Here is a 20,053-nt window from a genome sequence, read left to right on the forward strand (position 1 = left end):
GGAATGCTCCACTCATTGACCTAAAAATATAAAACTGTCCTCTTTCCTCCTTCCTCACATTTCTTTCCAGAAAGACTAATGAGAAGAGAGGGAGGAAAGAAAATATGATGAGTTCTCAGTGCTGGATAGGGCAGGGGATACAGGCTTTTTCTGCTCCTTCATTTAAGGTAATTCACAGCCACCCTTCACTGTCTGAACGAAGAAAGAAGGGATAATTTTCCTAAGGAGCCACAGCTAGCTAACTGGGACAGGGACAAGGTGGGAATGACACTCAAAATGGATCAAAAACCTAAACCAGAGCTAAGACTCTTAGAGGAAAACATCAGGGCAAAGCTTCATGACACTAGATTTGGTGATGATTTCTTGGATATGAACCCAAAGCACAAGCAACAAAGAGGGAAAAAAAAAACAGATAAATTGGTCTTCGTTAAGATTAAAGAAGATTTGTGTATCAAAGGACTCTATCAACAGAAAAGGAAACCCACAGAATAGGAGACAAAATTTCCAAATCAGGTATCTAATAAGGAGCTAATATCCAGAATACTGAAAGAAGTCCTACAACTCAACAAATAAAACACAACCCAATTTTTAAAAAATGAGCAAAGAACTTAAACAGACATTTCTCCAAAAAAGATACAAAAGTGGCCAACAAGCACAGGAAAAGATGTTGAACATTAGGGAAATGCAAATCAAAACCATGGTGGAAATAAAAATCACCTCAAAAATATAAGAATCGCTATTATTCTTTAAAAAGCAGTGCATAAATGTATACAACAGAATTTCACTCAGCCATAAAAAAGAAGGAAATCCTGCCACTTACAACACGGATAGACTCTGAGGGCATTACACTAAGTGAAATAAGCCAGACAGAAAGACAAATACTGTATGATCTCATTTATATGTGCCATCTGAAGAAAAAAAAAATCATAGAAAAAGAGATCAGATTTGTAGTTACCAGAGACCAAAGGCAGGGGTAGGGGATTGATTGGAGGAAGGTGGTCAAAAAGTACAAACCTCCAGTCTTAAGTAATTACAGGGGAATGTAAGAAAGAAGAAACAAACAGAAGATAACAAGTATTGGAGAAGGATGTGAAGAAACTGAAACCCTTGTGTATTGCCAGTGGGAATGGAAAATGGCGCAGGCACTGTGAAACTAGTACACTGGCGGCTCTTCAAAATATTAAAAATAGAATTACAGTCAGATCCAGCAATTCTACTTCTGGGTATCTATCCAAAAGAACTGAAAGCAGAGACTCAAGCAGATATTTGTACACCACGTTCACGGTAGAATTATTCACAAGAGCCAAAAGGTGGCAGCAACCCAAGCGTCCAGCAACAGAAGAATGGATAAACAAAATGTGGTCTATACCTCCATGGAATATTAGCCTTAAAAACGAAGAAAATTCTGACACATGCTACAACATGGATGAACCTGGAGGACATTATACCAAAGTAATAAGCCAATCGCAAAAAGACAAATACTATACAGGGATCCCCGAACATCCCCACATACCTGATGGCGGACATTGTACACCTTTTCAGCAGTTATTGCCAGAGGCACCTTGAGCAGAGAGAGGAGGGCAAGTCGAGGTGACAGGCTCAGCATGAAGCCATACAACCCCACCACTTTGACCAGACTTCTCAAGAGCACATTGGCATTAAGAGGAAGCCAGCAGCTCATCAATTTGGTATCTGAGCTCAGTCTTGAATTCAGCTCCCCTGTAGAGGACAGTGCCAGTGAGGAAACCAGGTATAATGCAGAACCCCAGGGACTCCCCGTCACAACCTTCCCCATTGACAGAGCCTCCACTTCCAAACACCCCCCTCACTTGCAGAGACCAGTGGAGGCCACCTCACTCCCCTGTCCCAAAAGAGAGCACAGAAGCTCCTTGCCCTGGCACCATGGGTACAGGTGGGAAGAGAGGCTGTTTATGGGTGGAGGTAACTAAAGGACAAGAACTGTCCAGGGGAATCCTAGACCTGGACTCCAGGCCCCACCTGTCTTAGTCTCCTGGAAGAAACCAAGGTCCTGGCGCAGAAGGGAGGAGAAAAGCTGCTCCCGGACCCGCACATTGGTTCTGGACATGATGAAAGTGAAGCAGCTCCCTCGGCAGCCAGCACACAGTGAGCTGTGGAGGAAGAAGGAGATGGGGGAAGAAGGGGACACAGGTGCAGAGAAGGAGAGAATAGCGAGAGAAGCAGAGGAGAAAGCACAGAATGAAAAGAAATATAAGGTTGGAGAAAGTGTACCATGAGAGGCAGAAGAGAAGCAGAGAGAGAGGGAGACAAGGGGAGGGGCAGGAATAAACAGAGGGAGGAGAAACAGGCCAGGGAGAGCTAGATGTGGGAACAAAATCATGACATGTACAAATTCACGAGTTTTTATGGAGCTCACTCCATGCTAGACATAGGGAAGACTATAATAGAAATTAAGAGATGTTATCAAGAGAAACAACCTATGGCTGGCTTCCATCTGGTCTCTTCAGATTGTCCCTCCAGTCTTCCCCCTCTGTCTTGGTGTCTTTCCTTCCCACCCCAAAGTCCTTCTTCCTACTTTATTGTAGGAATTGCAGCAATGAATTCCCTTGGCCATCCCTTCTCTGGAGCCCCAGAGACATGCTATTCCCTCATCTCTACCGTCCCTGGAGCTGAGGATTTCTCTTAGACCAACCATTTTTACAGCAAAACTTAAAGGAAAAATGTGAAAGCAGAGAAGCAAGTATTTCACAAATATGGCTTCTATGTTTAGAAGGCTGTTGGCACAGTCAGACATAAAATGAGGAGGGTTTGAACTCCGGCAATCACAGAGAGAATGGCCAGAAAAGAGCCGCAAGAGAAATACCTTGAAAGCAGAAACCATTGGGGCTAGTGTCTAAACATCAGAATGGCATCAACATGGGTGTTATACTATATGTTGGCAAACTGAATTTAAATAAAAGAAAGAAAATGAAAGAAAAAAAAAAAGAAAGAAAGGCATCAACAATACTGATGCTTGGAGCCTAGGAAACTGATTGTTTCCTACGTGGGAATAAACGACGGGGCCACTTTCAAGAAGACCAGAAGGGAGTATTAATACATTTGAAGCTCTGGGTATGTGCGGTGTAAGTTAAGAGTGGGTTTTATCCAATGAGAATGTCAAGGAGGCAACTGGATTACAGGATTGGAGCTGGGTGTAGAAATATGGATCTGCAGAGAAAATCAAAGAACTGAGTCATGAGGAAAGGCTGTATTTAAGGGTCCAGAGAAGGAGAATAAGTTTTGCAGGGGCAGTAGATTGGATTGGCAAGTAGAAAGGGAGTCCATAAAAACTAAATGAAGAAAGGGATCAATAATAATAAGAGGCTATTCTAAGGCCGAATGCTACAAAGAAGCAAAGAGAACTGAGGACTGAATTAAAAAAAAAAAAAAAAAAGGCAGTGAATTGATCAATGGGAAGTACACTTTTGAGTAACTGCTTTCAGCAAACAGCAAATATGGATTGGAAGCATGATTTGGTAAATACAGGGATTGAAAGAATGAATGGATGAGTGTGTGAAATAGAATGGTGAATAAACAATTCACACATATTTTAAGTATTTTATGCTTGGTGTACAAAAAGGATCTGAAAACAGAGCTAGGAAACGGACAGCCCTGTAAAGATGAGGCGCTAGCAAATGGGTCCAGCTGAGCATCACCTACCTTCCAATGGAGAAGAGGCACATGAAAAAGATGGCGGTGGCAAAGGCGTCAGGGTTGAAATCACCTCTCAGGATATCAATGACACGACCAGAATAGTAAGGGATGACCGTCTCACCTGAGAGAGGTATGGAGGAGAACAGATGACCGTGCTGGCACCAAGGGCCCTTGCCCACCTCCGGTCCCCAGTGCCCTCTTCCTGACTCACCCAACACAGCGACAACAAGGAAGAAGAAGGCTGCGACGAGGTAAGGCAGGTCTGGCCAGGAGAGCCTCAGCAGCCTCCACATCAAGTCTGTGTTCTTCTCCTGGCCCTGCTCCCCCTCCCGGGCTTCCGGGGAGCTCAGCAGAGCCCACATTGCCCAGCTCAGACACGCAGCCCCGTACCCCACCAGCCGCCCGCTCCAGGGGGCTGCAGCCACTCCGACTAGGGGGGCGCTCAGGAGCCCTGGGACCAGGGCCCTCAGGGAGAGGAACAGCGGAGTCTCCAGGCAGAGCGGGGGCAGCAGCGCTCCCACCTGCCCCAGCAGTCCTCCCACTTTTAGCAGCCACCAGAGCCCCCCAAGCCGCAGGGTCCCCTCCAGCCACAGGCCTGGAAGCCCCCGGGGAAGGCGAGCGCCCAGGGTCCCCTGAAGCAGCCAGAGCAGAGCCCAGTCAGCCAGCAGCAGGAAGGCCCAGGGTCTCAGGTCAGGGAACCGCATGGTGTTATCTAGGGGAAGAAGATGAGCAATTACAGAGCTGGGGTCCCCATCTTTGCCCTTATGCTCACCACCCCGACTAGGCCCAGCCTGTCCCTCGGCTCCTCATTTTACCCAGTCGTACCCCAAAAGGTCCGCCTGCGTCCCCGGGGCCCATCAGTACGTCCCGCTTATGACAGAAGGCACCCGGCCTACGGAGGGAGCCTCGTCCCGCATCAAATTCCCGTGACCCCCTCCCCGCACGCCCCTGCCCCGCCCGCCGCCGCCGCCGCCGCCGCCGCCGCGTTCCGAGGAGCCGCCTGCGCTCCCCGCCCGGCGGCTGGCGCTGCCCGGGGGCCCGGAGAGGGGGCCGTGGGGGCGCCCAGCGGATGCGTGGGTCCGCGCTCGCGGCTTCCGGCCGCACCGACCCACCCGCGGCTTCGGAACGGCAGCTCCGGAGCGCTCTCCGCTACGTGCCGAGCACCGGGCTCTGCAACGCGCTCGCCGGGCTCACCTTCGTCCCCGCCGGCGACACTCGGCAAACTGGGGCGCCCCGCACCCAACACTTTCACTTTCGCTTCCCCAGCCGGGGCCCCGGTTCCCAGCAGGGCGACCAGCGGGGGACGCGCGACACCTGCCGGTCGCCGAAGCCCAGTGCGGAGCCCGCGCTCGCTCGCCACGCCGGGCCGGGCCGGGCCGGGCCGCGAGCCTCCGGCGCTTAGCAACAGTTACTCCGGAACAGAAAGCTCCTGCAAGGGTTTTAAATTGTTATTAAGTGAAATAAAGCTATTTCAGGGATTGCAATGTTTTGTGATTGGAGGACAACTGGGTTGTCTTGCCTCAAGCTCTGATTCTCAAGCTCTTACTGCCTCAGGCTCTGATCCTGTGTTGAGAACTGCCTCTTCCTCCATCCAGGCGCCAGTGTTAGGGTCTGGGATCAAAACAGAGCCAGATTCTGAGCGAGAAACACTCAGATCTCTCCTAAATATAGGGTTCCAGACACGTTCACCAGGGCCTAAGTGGGTTTCCACTTGCACAGATTTTGAGCTGAAAGGCCCTGATTCTTTTTATCTTCATCTGCTCTCCTCAATACGGCACCTTGAGCAGAGCACGTGTTCAGAATGCCTCTAGGTCGTTTCAAATTATGTTCTCGGAGCACCTCTGTCATATGAGGAGAATGGACTTTGTTTCCTGGTCTATTGTACATTAAGCCCTAAACAGGATTCTATAGTTCCTGCCTGACCCACAGCCCATCTATGGAACATGCTGGTTTGTTTATCCCAGAAATAGCTCTTCAGATTGAAACTACCTCCCCAAAATAAAATCTTTAAAAAGGAAAAAAAAAAAAAAAAATCTTTAAAAGGTGGAGTGTGGTACCTGGGTGGCTCAGTGGTTGAGTATCTGCCTTTGGCTCAGGTTCTGATCTCAGGGTCCCAAAATCAAGTCCCACATCAGGCTCTCTGCAGGGAGCCTGCTTCTCCCTCTGCCTATATCTCTGCCTCTCTGTGTGTGTCTCTTATGAATAAATAAATAAAACCTGAAGGGAAGAAGAAAGAAAGAAGAAAGAAAGAAAGAAAAGAAGAAAGAAAGAAAGAAAGAAAGAAAGAAAGAAAGAAAGAAAGAAAGAAAGAAAGAAAGAAAGAAGAAAGAAAGAAAGAAGAAAGAAAGAAAAGAAAAGAAAAGAAAAGAAAAGAAAAGAAAAGAAAAGAAAAGAAAAGAAAAGAAAGAAAGAAAAAAGAAATTTGCCTCTCCAACTCAAAATATCCCCAAAGGAAGGATCACTTGAATTCCAAACCACCCTTTTGAAATGTTACTAGTATGTTTACCAGTGAGTTCCTTCTAGTTTAAAGGCAGGGGTGGAGGGGTATTTGAAGTAGAGGATTATTAAAATTTCTCCAACCTTGCCATTCTGGGATTTTAAGAATCTCTTCAAAATGGGGGGTGGGGTGGGGGTAGGAAGCAAGCTCTGTATTCAGCTGCTAACTACTTTCAAGTTTTTTCTTTGCCTCACTCTCCCTAAGAGGTGACATTGTCTGTGCTCCTTGCAGCTCCAGCATGATTCAGAAAACCTCATTATGTCTGTCTCATTTTCCTAACCTGCTTACTTTTCCCTCATATCTCCCTCCTCGGGGAGGCAGTCCTCTTCCTCTTCAATCATGGTCTTGTCATCTTGCAATTGAGCATGACACATCATGAAATTGAACCCCTAATGTCCAACTTTGCATTCAATATCCAGTGTCCCCAAACTATTATTTGAAGTAAATGTATCATGCTTACAATCACCATAGACATGTGAAATAGAAGCTTTTTCAGTGGACTCCACAAACTCAAAGACAGTTGGTCTAGCACTCTACTCCCAGACACCCAAACCATTAATAATGGACCACACAGGAGTCTTCAGGTTGTGTCCCTATAAGGAGAACCCTGACCTAAATTAAATGGCACGTATGTGTCCACAGATCTTGACTGACCTTCCTGAGGGCATGGAGAAATGAGCTCGGAAGGAAAACCCAAGAGAAATATTTGGTGAGGCCCCATTTCGTAGGTTGGGGTTCAAGTCTCTTCTCAGGGAAAGCCTTTCTATCTCCCATCCCCTTCCCACAATCCCAGCCCCAACCCCACTCACCCAAGACACAAATGAATTTATAACCATTTTCCTTTATTCTACTTAGTGGGGCACCCAGAGGGTGGGGTAGGGGGGAACTACCTGAAACAAGAGAACACACAAGAAGGTAAACTCTATCCTACCCCCACTGGCCCCTGGTTCTTTCCCTCAGGGCTCAGGTTAGGCTTCCCTTTGCTCTGGGGTATAAGCCAACCCAAGCCCCTGAGTTGACCAGGTTTTGCCAGAAAAGGCATGCCCAGCCACCCCTGTTACTGATTGGCCTCTTGGTATTGGTGCAGTAGTTCATTGACATCTGTACTTTCCACTTTCACCCAACCATCTTCCTTCATGTGGTACACTGTAGGCAAATGAGAATGAACATGGAGTCACCTTTCACTTCAAGTTCCTGTCAATGATGTTATGTGGAAGATGACAACATCATAGGCCCAAACATACCCTCAACACATACTTTATTACTGACACTTCAATGCCCCTCTTTGGATGCCAAAAACCTCCTCCTCATGCCTGAGTGGTTCAGTCCGTTAAGCATCTGACTCTTGGTTTTGGCTCAGGTCATGATATCAGGGTTGTGAGTTCGAGCCCCTCATCAGGCTCTGCCCTCAGCGTGGGTTCAACTTGAAGATTCTCACCCTCTGCCCTCCCCGCCCACCACTCTCACACATGTGCTCTCTCTCTCTCTCTCTCTCTAAAATAAATAAATAAATCTTTAAAAAGATTTTCTTTATTTCTTTTTTCTTTCTTTCTTTCTTTCTTTCTTTCTTTCTTTCTTTCTTTCTTTCTTTCCTTTTTAAAGATTTATTTATTTATCTCTACCACTCTGCCTCCTCTAACTCTCCCAATCTCAAATCCCCCTTCCCCACCCAGGAGGGTGGTAGCATTGGTTTCTTACTGTTGATAATACCGCCAGAATAGCTGTCTCGGTGGGTGGCATAAGTAATAGCCCTGCGGCCCAGTTCATAGGCCTCTTCAGGGCTGAGACTGGGCTGATAGCCACTATCCATGACCCCATAGGCATAAGTGCTCCCACTGCCAGTGGAGAACATATTTCCTGAGAGCCGAGTCCCATTTTGATCCACATAGTAGAGTCCAGGACCCTATAGGAAGCAAGAAGTTTCCAAGTTGGAGTCGGAGAGGGAGTTTTTAGTAACTTACAGGTTCAAGTGTGAGCCATAAAAAGTGGATAAAAGAATAAGAACTACCCAGGAACATTTGAACTAGGAGAGCACTTTAGTAACAACCATAGAACCATAGGGGGAAAAAGTTGGAATCAGCTATTTCAAAAAAAGGAACAAGCTTACAAAACAATGGTCCATATCTGGACCCAGAAATAGTCCATGGATATGCTGGAACAATTCTATGACCCAGTGTTCTATGTGCCACCCATCCTTTAAGCGAGGGGATGGAAGTGTATCATGGGGAATCTGGTCCCTCATCAGTTGAGGGGGAATATGAAGAATGGAGAGCACGTACCTTCTTATCCCAGCCACAGATCATACTGCCCATGGAGAGGTCCATGCCCCGGTACTGGTACACCATGTTGGAGAGCAGTTTGGAGGCTGCTGACACTGAGATACGCTCCCCGTTCCGCAGGTAGTACAGCCTGGGTACAACAGGGTGGTGGGGGCAGCAGATTCAGAAGGTGGCAGGAGAAGGCTAGCTGTCTGAGCAGCCCACTTGATGTGCAGGAAATAATTAAAGAGACAAGCATTTAAGAAGAATGGTTTTGGGATCAGGGAGAGATCTGGAATTTAAAGAATCTAAACCACATAAAGAAATCCTAGTAAATGACACTGTCCCACCAGGGTTGATGATGTCAGTGCTAAATAACTGATAAATTATCTGGCTTATTGGCAAGAGTAAGCTGAGATCTGGGACAAGGTTTTTAATCACCAAAAGGCTCTTTTGTGAAATGCTACATTAGTACCAAAATGCTACATTAGCACAGGGGCGAAAGGATGAGCAGCAGTGATCTGGAGGTTCCAGGATCCAGGACTGACCACTGGGCTTAGGAGAGCAATAAGAGGCCTGGCCTACCTGCACTCTTTGGCCAGCAGACGCTCCCAGTACTGACAGTCTGCAGCACAGCCAGACATGGTGCCAAGCAGGGAAGGGTTAATCTCAATCACCTTGTTAACCCTTGAGGAGCCTGCAAGAAGATGGAGTTTTGAGAGAGGTAGATTGACCCCCACAGCTCTCCCTGTGTGTCCAAAATCAGTATCTTCTTCTGCTTTGGTGTAGATGTTGGGTTCCTGCTGAGAGGCGCCCCAGCTCCCCATATTCTACCGGGGGGAACACACACACTCACTAATATAATTCCCAGCAGTAGCCCGAGAATCCACCGCCACAATCACTCCATGCTGGAACTTGAAGGCCAGTGTGGTGGTGCCATGGACCATCTCCTTCCGAATGTTCTTTTCTCCATTCTCACCAAGGGACTGGAAGAATTCAGTGGGCTAATGAGAGAGAAAAAGCAGAGAAATGGGCACTGCAAACTTCTGAAACACAGGGCTCTAAGAAAGGATAAGGATTTACTAGGATTTGGGAGTGAGAAGATAGGCAGAAATTCTCCAACCATTAACAACCAGAAGAGTTAATAACCCATCTCTACAAGGATGTGACTTGGGAAAAGGAAAAGAAGCAGCAGGTGACGCCAGCCTTTTCCATCTTCCAACTCAATGGATAAGAAAGGAAATAAATGTTAACCATAACTAAACATTTTAAGGCCGACTTTAATGCTTTTTTTTTTCCATTCATAGGTCATTTAACCCTCACAACACGTCTTATTAATAATATCCCCCCATTTTACGGAAGCGACGCCCCAGACCTAAATGAAGTGATTGAGCCAAGACACACAACGTTGAGTGGCTGAGAGAGGCCAACAGTCAAAGTTCCCCGGTCCGAGGCACTCCACAGCCCCTAGAGCAAAGGAAAGCCCCAGGAGAAAGGCTTGGCGATTCTGGTCTCCCTCTGGTCTCCCTCCACCACACCTCCAACTCTTTGTCCTAATCTTTTCTAACCCTCAAGCGGTCAGCCCCAATTCCCACGTGGCCTCCTCCCTGGCACCGGGTTCTGGAAGGTTCTCCTTCACTAAAGGATGCCCCCTCCCCTGGGTTCCCGGCGTCTGGGTGGTCTCAAGGGCGACCCTCCACTCCTCTGCGCCCTCCTCCCCGCCTGCTAACACACACACACGCCCCTTCCCCGCCCCGGTTTGCTTCGGAGCCCCGACCTGCATTCCCCGGGGGACGGCGAGCTCCGGAGCTCGGAGGGAGAAACTGTAGTGTCCGGGGTCCGAGCGCAGCTGGCTTCCCAAGGCGGGGACAGCGCAAGCCTTCCGCAGCCCTCGGGGGGCTCCGCACACCTCCAGCAGCGCCATTGTCGCCGAAGGCCCAGAAATCGTCGGAGAAGGAAGCGAAAGCGAAAGCCCCGCAGCCCTAAGGGGAGGGAACCAGAATTTCTTCCACATCCCCCTGCCCTTTCCAAGAAGAGGCCAGTGGGCGGCTGGAGACCAGGGGTATCATACTGGGAACAGGCTTCTCTCTCCGCCCTTACGGAGGTCGGGGAGCAAAGCGTGATAGACTGTCAGAAGAAGAGGAGACGGGGAGCGAGCGGCTCGAGAGCCGCCTTGGCGCGGAGATCCCGGTGGGCACACCAGCACGCCACCGGGTGACCCCTGGAGCGGCTACGACGTGGGGTGGGGCTGTTACCGCCCCAGCGCTTAGTTAGCCTGGACCAGAAAGCTGCGAGTCAGCAAGAAGCTGGGGGCACTTTCACCTCCGGGGCTTGGGGCGTTCGTAGGAACATCATTTTATAAAAGTCGGGGAAAGAGGAGTAGATGGGGGCAGTGAGTCTTGAGGGCAGGTTCTGGGGCAACCGGCAGCAGAATATACTCGCAATGTGGGGAAGGCGGCACCAGGGCGAGGACGCAGTCTCTGAATCTTTGGACTTGGTCCTTCAGGGCCTCTCCTCGTCCAACGGGCTCCCTAACCTATGGCCACCCGCAAGAACCGCCCTCTGTGCGCGCACCTCCTCGCAGGACTCCCGCTCCTCTGAGCGCCACCGAGGAACTCCTCTAAACGCCGCCCCTCCTTGCAACCCGGCTGGGCCTAACCTACCCGGCAACTGTTGACGTCACACACCGAGGCCCTCCCAGAATGGACGAGACTCACTAGACAACCCCGCCCATTATGCTGAAAGGACCCGGCAGGTGTCACTTCTGAGAGGGGCGAGCACTCCGGGGAAAGGACCAGGGCGGGGGAGGTGGTAGAGTCAGTTTCTCGGTCGGCGCGCTTGCACTTCCTCTAGCTACGCTCACTCCATCTTCTACTTCAGAAAGGCCAGGGCTTTCTGCAGCTGCAGCTGCTAGTGCCTGGAGGGTGCCATATCCCACTCTGGTTCATCCTAAGGGCAGACGTGGGGGCATGGGAAAGTGGTGGGGGCAACCGTAGGAAACAGAAAACTTAAGGGAGGAGATGGCCCACTTAGGACTGTGAACAGCATTGGGGCTGCTGAAGGAGGGCGACACCAGAAAAATGCATTGCAGAAGCTGATGAGCCATTTGGTATGGTATGTTGATGAGCCATTTGGTATCCTGAACACATGAGAAACCACAGTACGAAACACCAGTATCAGTTTTATTATAAATATCAAGAATCCAGAGTGTGTTATGGGTCAGCATATGACTTTAGCCATATTGGAAAGTAGCCGATCTTCCCTTCTCTGTACCTATTAAAGTTCTTATTTTCGGGGTTCTATCAACACCAAAATCCTGGCTCTACACTCAGTTACACTAAGGTGTTCTAGATCCTGTTTTCTTCCAAGAAATCTGCATCATCAAGAGTTGTTTGGAGAGGGCACAACACTCATGGCAGAATTTTAGGTATCAGTTATGGAGCTGTGCTCTAGGATGTCACTCCTCCTAGAAGCAGCTGCCTCCTGTGCAGCTCTGGTAAGCCCTTTGTTCCCAAATTCTCCATTAGAGAGGTGAAAAGAAGGGAGGGAGATAGCCTATGCAGGTCTAAGCAGTCTTTCATTCCGGAACACCTGACCCGCCAGGAGCCTGCATCATGGTCCAGAAGCATCCCCTCCTCTCCATGAGTTGCCGGTAGGTTCCTGCTTCACAGATGGTGCCTCCTTCCAGAAAGAGGATTTGGTCAGCCTGCTCCAACAAGCTGAGACAATGGGTGATAAGAAGCACAGACCGAAAGCGCCGCTCAGGACTTTTGTACAGGAGCTGCTTCACCTGAGAAAAGACACAGACTCTGTCAAGAGCCCAGGGAGACACCTGTGTTCCAGAGCCCAGACAGCTCTCACCAGCATCACTGCCACCTGTGCCAACAGCCCCAAAGAATCGAAGATTCTTGTTCTGAATGCTTCTCTGTCTGACTTTTGACTTATTAAAGACTATTTACATGAGGTGGCAACAGTAGAATAAAAGTTAAGAGTCCTAAGATGAAACCCATAAGAAAAGAGGGAAGGGTATCAAATAGTCTCTCCTCTCTATGTATAAACTGGGAATTTTATATTCTGTTGTATTTTTTTTATATTCTGTTTTAAAAGAAACATAACTCAGTGGCAAAAAGAATGAGCATTCAGGTCAGGCAGGCTTGACTCTGGGTCCATGCTCTGCTACTCAACAACTCAATGACATTGAGTAGGTCATTCAACCTCTTTGTCCCCTTTTTATCCTCTATAGTATGAGGATAACAATGCCCCAGCTCACAGGCATTCACGATGAATAAATGAATGAGATAGTAGAAAGAAAGGGCTTAGCAGCATGTCTGGCACACAATAAAAGAGTAAGAGCTCAACTGACATTAATGTTATTAGGATGGTCAGGATGCCTGGGTGGCTCAGTGGTTGAGTGTCTGCCTTCGGCTTGGGGCATGGTCCCAGGGTCCTGGGATCGAGTTCCACATCAGGCTTCCTGCAGGGAGCCTGCCTCTCTTTCTCCCCGTGTCTCTGGCTCTCTCTGTGTCTCTTATGAATAAATAAATAAAATTAAAAAATATATATATATATATAATTAAGATGGTCTTCTTATGTTTGGCTTCAGAGATTTAGAATCTTTAGACAGTCTCTTTGAATTGGATCTTGGGGAGCAGCTATTGGGAACTGAGGATTGCAAGGATTGATTTAGATAATTATGCTAGTACAACCATAAGTGAAGGAAGGAAGATTGGGGAGGTAGGGATATAGTAGTCACTAACAAAATGTCTCTCACCCGCAACTGGCTGTTTGCATCAAGGGCACTGGTAGCATCATCTAGGATGAGTACACGTGGTTTCCGGATCAATGCTCGAGCCAAGGCCACTGCCTGTCGCTGACCCCCTGAGAGCTGGCTCCCAGCCTCGCCCACCTCTGCAGAGACAAGAGCCAAGGTGAGGGCTGGATAACCCACACACCTCCACATATACACTCACACATATACACACCAAGGACTGATGGATACAGCTGGATAGGGAAGGTGAACAAGTTCTGAGAATGAGGAAGCCCATAGGAACAAGATCCTACAGCTTCAAAGTGATGTCAGGGGGTTGGAAGAACTACAGAATAAAAGTTCCAGCGAAGATGTCTGGGAGGGGATATGAGCTGAAAAAGCACCTGTGTCATAGCCCTGCGGGAGTTCAGAGATGAAACTATGGGCTCCAGACACCATGGCAGCAGCTATGACTTCCTCCATAGTTGGCTTCTGGACCAGGCCATAGGCAATATTTTCTCTAAAACTCCTTCCAAATAGCTGTGGCTCTTGTCTCACTGCAGCCACCTAGGACAAAATACATGAAGAGTCATAGGGGCAGCCCAGGTGGCTCAGCAGTTTAGCGTTGCCTTCAGCCCAGGGCCTGATCCTGGAGATCCCGGATTGAGTCCCATGTCAGGCTCCCTGCATGGAGCCTGCTTCTCCCTCTGCCTGTGTCTCTGCCTCTCTCTCTCTCTCTCTCTCTCTCTCTCTCTCAATCTCTCTCTGTCTCTCATGGATAAATAAATAAAATCTTAAAAAAAAAAGAGTCATAGAACAAGGAACATAGGAGTATGGTTATCTAGAGATTGACAACTCAAAATCTTTATTGAAAGCATATCACAAAATTACTCTCTCTCTCCTGACACCCCATCTCCACCCACGGTCTGTCATTCCCGGGTCCTCCTTTCAGAGTGCTCGGTGAGAGTGTTCAGTGAGAGTTCTCATTTGATGTCCCCTGCCCTCCCCTCTGCCATCTTCTTGCTCACCTGTGTGTGCAGGTAGCGGTGCTCATATTGGGGAAGGGGCTCTCCATCCAGCAGCAGCTGCCCCTTAGTGGGCTGGTACAGATTCTGCAGCAGGGCAGCCACAGTGCTCTTCCCAGACCCATTGCGCCCCACCAGCGCTATCACCTCACCAGGACGAAGGGTGAATGTCAGCGCCTGGAGGCCAGAGAATCAAAAAATAAGAGACACAGTAAAGCCTTTAACCTTGAGGCTTCATTGTCTTATTACATGGCATGAGGTCTTACCCCTAGGAAGAAAGGGGGGGAAATTGGAAAAACATAGCAATTCCTACTCTCCCACAGGCATAGATTTCTGTTCCTCAGGGATGATGGCTCCCCAAGGAGTAGAGATGGATGGTGAGGCAAAGGCCAGAGCAAAGACCAAGCACCACTATGTCACACCCTTGATATCAGATGTCATGAGAAAACAGAAAGAAAAAAAAAATCCCATTCTAAATTACAAATGGAAAGAAAAGGAAGAGATAGAAGATGAGAGGCAGATTTTGCTTTAGCAGTTTCTTGGGATGTAAGACTCTTCTCCCGGAGAGCCTCTTCTCCCGTCCCCCCTTAGAAATCCAAGCCATTCTAGAGTTTGGGGCAGTTGTATGGAGTAGACGGGGCTCATCTTTGCCTTTGAGGGGTTAGGAAGTTAGAAAGGATCTATCTGGACCTTGTGTTAGGCAGGCTGAAGACAGGACCAAAGTTTAGGATGGTAGAGGTGAGAGTGAGGCTGGTGGAAAACAAGGATTGGTAAGTTGTACCTGCAGCACTGGGACATCCGGATGGTTTGGGTAGGCAAAGGAGACATCTTGAAACTGGACAAGGCCCTCCAAATTTAAAGAAGTCAAGACACCACTGGCAGGACAGCGAGGGATCCGGCCCAGGTATTCAAATATTTCCTTTGAGGAGCCCACAGCCTTCTGTACACTGGGGTAGGTGGAGAATAGTGCCTGGAGGAGCGGTACAACTACTGAGAAGAGGAAAACAAATCTGCTTGCCAGATTTATGTGATATGACAAGGATAAAGAATGGAAGGAAGGTGACACAGACGGTGACGAGACCCAGGAACGAAAAACCCTGGGTAGTGACAATGGAAGGCTCTCACCTCCACAGCTGAGGTGAACTGGATCTGGTAGAGAATAAACGTGACAAGGCTCCCGCTGCTTATAGTCCCATTTGTCACCAGCTGCCCACCTATGTATAGAATTCCCACCTTCAGCAGCATCCCTGAGATCTGTGAAAGACCACGGGGGTGGGGGGAGGGGAGGGATTGTGGTTGAAAAATCTAGAAGGGGGTGCAAAGAAGCAGACTCATTAGCATTATGGAGATATCAAGTTCTTTTCCCCCAGGTAACAGCAGGAGGCACCACAGGGGTAAAGGAAGCATGCACCAGTGGAGGCTCCATGGAGTCTTGCTCAACTATGACTGTCCTCCCCATCACTGCTGTCGTCTTGTGTGAGGAGCATGTGGCTCCTCACAAAAGGCTTTTATTAATGTAATGTCATCTACTATTCATAGCAAGAATCCTACAAACAAGGTTATACTATTCCCACTTTTAAAAATGAGAAAACATGGGCACCTGGGGGGTGCAGTCGGTTGAACATCCGACTCTTGGTTTCGGCTCAGGTCATGATCCCAGGGTCCTGATATGGAGCTCTGCATTGGGCTCCCCACTGAGCAGGGAGTCTGTTTGCCCTCTCCCTCTCCCTCTGCCCCACCCCCTGCTTCTGCTCACTCTCTCTCTCAAATAAATATATAAATCTTTTTTAAAAAATAAAAATAAAATTAGGAAACAATCTCAAGAGAAAATAAGTTACTAGCCCATGGTCACAGAGCTAGTAAGTGGCAGCATTGAGCCAGGATTCCTGAATGCTGCTCTCAGACTCTTTCAATGATGTAACAGATGTCCCTCACCCTTGGCTTCTGCTATTCCCATGGCTCTCACTAGCACATCCACATAGTCCCAGCATGATGCTGGCACAGGTACAGGAATTTATGATTCCCCGAGTTCTGCCTGAGAGGCAAAGGGAAGCCCTGTGACTGGAAGATAGGGCATCTCCCCAAAAGATGGCGCGGGGTGGATTCAGTGTACCATGGTGACATGAAGCCATCCAGCGGGTCTAAAAAAGAGGGAGGCAGTTAAGAACACTAGGTAGGGTAATTGAGCTCCAGCCTGCTAGGATGAGAACACCAAACCACTGCCGGGGTGTGTGGAGCAGGATTAATGGAAAAGGGAATGGAGTCGAGGCATCTCAGGGACAAGGGAACAGGCATTCTTCTCCAGGTGCTCACACTGGTGATCCAGAGGTTGACTGCATAGGCCAGAGCCTCCTTCTGATGGAGGGTATTCATTTTCTGCAGCTTTTGGCTAAACTTCTGGGCCTCACACTCCTCATTGGCAAAGCTCCGGACTGTGGGCATTGCTGACAGCACCTCAATGGCCACCTGGCTAGACTCTGCCAGAGATGTCTGCACCTGTGTGGACAACACCTGCGGAGACATGGACAAGAACTGTCACCCAGGGTTGGCAAGCCATCAGGGACACTACTAGCACCTGAGTTGCTTAGTCGGAGATTAAAGGTGAGAAGAGGCAGGTAGATGAAGGAACGAGAAAGGGGCACAGTTATACCTCCTGGATACTGAAGAGTTACAGTGGAGAGGAAATTTTTACTGAGAAGGGTCACAGGGAATCATAATCTTGAGAGTGGTGATCATGTTCATAAAGATGGATTGTGGGCAGAAGTTAGAAGACACAGAGAGTATGGAGCCCAACACTGAGCAATCTGGGGACATGGACTACGGGGAAAGGGAGTCCCATGGAGATGGGGAATCACTTGAGGGTGCCAGGAAAGAAACCTCAGAGGAGTTAAATCCACCCAATCTGGGAAATGAAGGACTGCAACTCCCTGGACATACCTGGTGCCATCTTCCTAGCTTCTCAGGCAGAAGGAAAAGCAGAGGCAGGGTGACCACGGTGACCATGGTGAGGGACAGTGACTCCCAGAGCATGAGCCCCAAGAGACACAGCCCCCGTACCAGGTACCACAGCAATAGGCTCAGCTTCTCACTCAGAGACTCACTCAGGGTGGATGTGTCCTCTGTCACCCGAGAAGTGATGGCTCCTACCAGGGGTTGGGGAGAAGAGAGAGGATGAATGAGAGGTTCAGAGTGGTGGGAGGGACTAGCAATGACCCAGGGAGGCGGGAGGGGGGGTGGAGGGGGGTGGAGGAGGAGTGGAGAGGGGGTAGAGGGGGTGGGAGGAACATGGTGTTCTGAGGAGGCTGAGGAGGACAAGGTAAGGGGAATAGGGGAGTTTAGGGATCTCCATGCAGGGAGAATGAGTATTGGAGAGGAAAAACCTGGCCAAAGACTTTCGTTTTAACTATAAAGAAATTGATTCCTATGTGAATTTCCATTTCTCTGACACATCTCTGTTCCTTAAAGATGTATACCCCATGCCGCACACGAGGGCGAGCTGGTCACATAACAAAGCTGGACAAAAAACAGAGAGTGCTGCTAGAAAGCAGTCCAGAAAACTCTACTGAGCTCTGGGCTGGGAATCAAAAGATGGGTTCTGTCAAGCTCATCTCTATCCATATGTGACCATACCAATTTCAGCATTTAGGGTCTGGGCCTCAGGTTCCTTCTCTGCAAAATAGGCAATTGGACTCTGTGATCTCAAAATTTTCCAGGTCTTAAATTCTATAGTTTCTATCTAAATATACGCACAGGGATATATTTATGGAAAAATCTTAGATGGAAAAATTAGGTTTTTCTGAAGGTAAAGAACATAATACTCTTGAGGTATACCAAGAATAAGAAATGACAATGTGGCAATGTGTGTGTGTGTGTGAGAGAGAGAGAAAGATCATGGTTATAAGTAAAAGATGGTATATGGGGAATATAAAGAGTGTACAGATGTGTAATGAGTTTCATGAAACACCTGTTTGGTTCTGTTGGAAAAACTCTGTTTCCTGGCGCAGGACAGCCTGAAATACCTCTCCCTGCACCTGGCTGTGCACACGACCCATGATGCTGTTATAGACTCCATCACCCAAGAACTCCAGCACTGCACTAGAGAGAGATGGGGAGAAGAAGGATCAGGGTGTATTCAGGGGACAGAGAGAAGGTCCCAGAGAAGTGCACTCTGGACAGCATCACCAACTTCCAGCTCCCTCTTTTTCAGGGTCCCCCATCCTCAGCTTCCAGCTGCAGCCCCCAGACCTGGTGGTGGTGAGAATGGACATGAGCGTTATGTTTCGTGTGAAAGCAGAGGCCGTCTCATCTTGTAAAATCCAGTCAGTGAGGTGGCCAGTGAAGAATGGAATGGCCATTTCCCCTGGAGGGGAAGAGGAGGGAGGGGTCAGTCACAAATATCAGGTCTAAGCAGATCAGTTCCAACCAGACTGTCTCCTCCCCCATCCGACTCTTTCACCTGTCACCAGTATCCTGGAGCCGGCAGAAAGAGCACACTGAGGACCCAGCCCTGCACCCTGGAACCCACAACCCTGAACCCCAGCCCCACCAGACCTTCAGGGGGTTATTTAGGAAGACCAGCGGTCATAGGGCATGCTGCCCAGAAAAAAGGACTTGCCCAGGGTGGCTAGTCCTAGAAGACACTGGAGTGGTCTTCTCACGACCAGAGCCCGGCCGCCTTCCCCTGATCCACATTTCCCAGAACCCACACCAACCGATCTCACTGCCCCTTAGTAGGATTCCTGCCCAGGCTCCTGTGGCCGCCCCTCTGCCCCTGCACCCTCTTACCAAGACTGGAGAGAACCAACAGGGCCAGCAGGAGCGGGAGGCGGCGCATCTCTGAGCCCAGGCAGCCTAGAAGCCGGCGGACCGCGTCCCCTGAACCCCCCCGCCTTCCCGGCGCCCAGAGTCCGCTGAGCTTATGCCACAGGGCGGCTGCGGACAACGCTGCCAAGTAACTGAGGGCGAACACATCCAGGCGACTCCCCCAGTGCAGGAGCCTGGGGCTGTCGCAATCCCGGGGGGCTCTCCACGAGCGCAGCTCTCGGAACAAGGCAAGGCCGGGCAGGGCCAAGCCCAGCGCCGCCGCCGCGGGCTGCAGAGCCGCCAGCCATCCCCCGAGTCCCGCGCTTTCGCTTCCGGAGCCCACCGCCGCCCCGAGCACGCCGCGGGCGCCCAGCCACAGCACAGCCGCGCGGCTCAGGCCCACCACCCAGGCCCGGAGCAGGGGCGGCGCCGTGGGGACCAGCACGGAGCACACGGCGGGGAGCGCCTCCCGGAGCAGCGCCCAGTCGGCGAGAAGCAGCAGCGCCACCCCCAGCCACGCCAGGCGAGCTCGGGGCGCGCAGGGGCGCCCGCCGGGACTGGGGGGCCCTGAGCCGGCCATGGGGTCGCGCCCCGGCCTGGGAGTCTCCGTCGTCCCCGCCGGGCCGGAGGCTCGCGGTGCTGCCCGAGGCTGTGCGGGGAGAGGGCGCTGAGGCCCACGGCCGGGAGCGGGGGGCAGGGCGGGCGGCGGCGGGGTCTCGGAAAGTCCCGGCACCCGCGGGCTCTGGCCGCGCCGCCTGAAGCCTGAGGTTTCGCGGAAAGGGAAACCGAAAGCGGCCGCCGGCTCGGGAGGTCCGCCGGGCTGCAGGGGGAGGCCCGCCCAGACTATTTTGGGAGAAGGCGTGGAAAATAGGTCTGAGGTTCTGGGGAGCAGCCTTGCGGCCCCACCTTCTCCATCATGCACACCCGTCCTTCCTTTCTTTGCTTCCTCTGGCGAATTCCACTTGTCGGGCTTCTCCCCCCCCCCCGCCAGCCTCCGGACCGTGTTACCCCAGCCCCTTCCGTCACCCGTCTCCGGGCAGATCTGCCCCGG

General features: G+C 50.2%; 3 protein-coding genes across 19 annotated transcripts in view; all 3 read right to left on the minus strand.

Moving 5' to 3' along the window:
• LOC112641380 (HLA class II histocompatibility antigen, DO beta chain) overlaps positions 1 to 5,021 on the minus strand; it is a 40,648-nt gene extending 35,627 nt beyond the window's left edge. For 8 of the 15 annotated variants that reach the window (XR_007401062.1, XR_007401061.1, XR_007401060.1 and 5 more), the window contains exons 1-5: positions 4,867 to 5,020; positions 3,884 to 4,384; positions 3,679 to 3,793; positions 1,999 to 2,129; positions 1,514 to 1,719 (exon numbers count right to left, since the gene is read on the minus strand). Coding sequence is in view for 10 of the 15 variants with exons in the window: in XM_049091977.1 (XP_048947934.1) it covers positions 1,514 to 1,719; positions 1,999 to 2,129; positions 3,679 to 3,793; positions 3,884 to 4,376 (945 nt within the window). In the remaining 5 variants the exon portion in view is untranslated. Of the gene's footprint in view, positions 1 to 1,513; positions 1,720 to 1,998; positions 2,130 to 3,678; positions 3,794 to 3,883; positions 4,385 to 4,497; positions 4,632 to 4,780 lie in introns of those variants that run through there. The other 7 variants (XM_049091976.1, XM_049091971.1, XM_049091975.1 and 4 more) reach the window with 5 other exon arrangements.
• A 1,969-nt stretch (positions 5,022 to 6,990) lies between these two features.
• Positions 6,991 to 11,044, minus strand: PSMB8 (proteasome 20S subunit beta 8). 2 transcript variants are annotated; one of them, XM_049091989.1, is made up of 7 exons: positions 11,002 to 11,044; positions 10,205 to 10,409; positions 9,284 to 9,431; positions 9,013 to 9,124; positions 8,449 to 8,578; positions 7,868 to 8,072; positions 6,991 to 7,315 (listed from the first exon to the last, which is right to left on the minus strand). In XM_049091989.1, the coding sequence occupies exons 2-7, from the start codon at positions 10,349 to 10,351 to the stop codon at positions 7,227 to 7,229; spliced, it is 831 nt and encodes a 276-aa protein (XP_048947946.1). In that variant the 5' UTR covers positions 10,352 to 10,409; positions 11,002 to 11,044; the 3' UTR covers positions 6,991 to 7,226. The 2 variants fall into 2 exon arrangements, with proteins under 2 accessions (XP_048947946.1, XP_025274158.1); XM_025418373.3 differs by lacking the exon at positions 11,002 to 11,044 and having other exon boundaries at positions 10,205 to 10,625.
• Positions 11,045 to 11,588: 544 nt separating this feature from the next.
• On the minus strand, positions 11,589 to 20,043 carry TAP1 (transporter 1, ATP binding cassette subfamily B member). Of its 2 annotated transcripts, none has more exons than XM_025418372.3 (11): positions 19,909 to 20,043; positions 18,445 to 18,559; positions 18,164 to 18,294; positions 17,137 to 17,342; positions 16,513 to 16,710; positions 15,325 to 15,453; positions 14,981 to 15,169; positions 14,203 to 14,376; positions 13,579 to 13,741; positions 13,199 to 13,335; positions 11,589 to 12,217 (listed from the first exon to the last, which is right to left on the minus strand). In XM_025418372.3, the coding sequence occupies exons 2-11, from the start codon at positions 18,552 to 18,554 to the stop codon at positions 12,005 to 12,007; spliced, it is 1,650 nt and encodes a 549-aa protein (XP_025274157.3). In that variant the 5' UTR covers positions 18,555 to 18,559; positions 19,909 to 20,043; the 3' UTR covers positions 11,589 to 12,004. The 2 variants fall into 2 exon arrangements, with proteins under 2 accessions (XP_025274157.3, XP_025274156.3); XM_025418371.3 differs by lacking the exon at positions 19,909 to 20,043 and adding an exon at positions 18,985 to 19,742.
• Between the last annotated feature and the right edge of the window lie 10 nt (positions 20,044 to 20,053).

This window comes from Canis lupus, chromosome 12 (genome assembly GCF_003254725.2).
Source record: "Canis lupus dingo isolate Sandy chromosome 12, ASM325472v2, whole genome shotgun sequence".
NCBI lineage: Eukaryota > Metazoa > Chordata > Mammalia > Carnivora > Canidae > Canis > Canis lupus.

Excerpts from the sequence above, each read along its gene's own strand:
- PSMB8 (XM_025418373.3), bottom strand. The coding sequence starts at position 10,441 with ATGTGGAAGAAATTCTGGTTCCCTCCCCTTAGGGCTGCGGGGCTTTCG. Across the intron at positions 8,579-9,012 it reads CTGCTGGCCAAAGAGTGCAG|GCTGTACTACCTGCGGAACG; the intron begins GTAGGCCAGGCC and ends TGTTGTACCCAG. Across the intron at positions 8,073-8,448 it reads TCTGTGGCTGGGATAAGAAG|GGTCCTGGACTCTACTATGT; the intron begins GTACGTGCTCTC and ends TGCTTCCTATAG.
- TAP1 (XM_025418371.3), bottom strand. The coding sequence starts at position 19,582 with ATGGCCGGCTCAGGGCCCCCCAGTCCCGGCGGGCGCCCCTGCGCGCCC. Across the intron at positions 17,343-18,163 it reads TTTCCAACAGAACCAAACAG|GAGCCATCACTTCTCGGGTG; the intron begins GTGTTTCATGAA and ends AACCCCTGGTAG. Across the intron at positions 13,742-14,202 it reads ACCGCTACCTGCACACACAG|GTGGCTGCAGTGAGACAAGA; the intron begins GTGAGCAAGAAG and ends ATTTTGTCCTAG.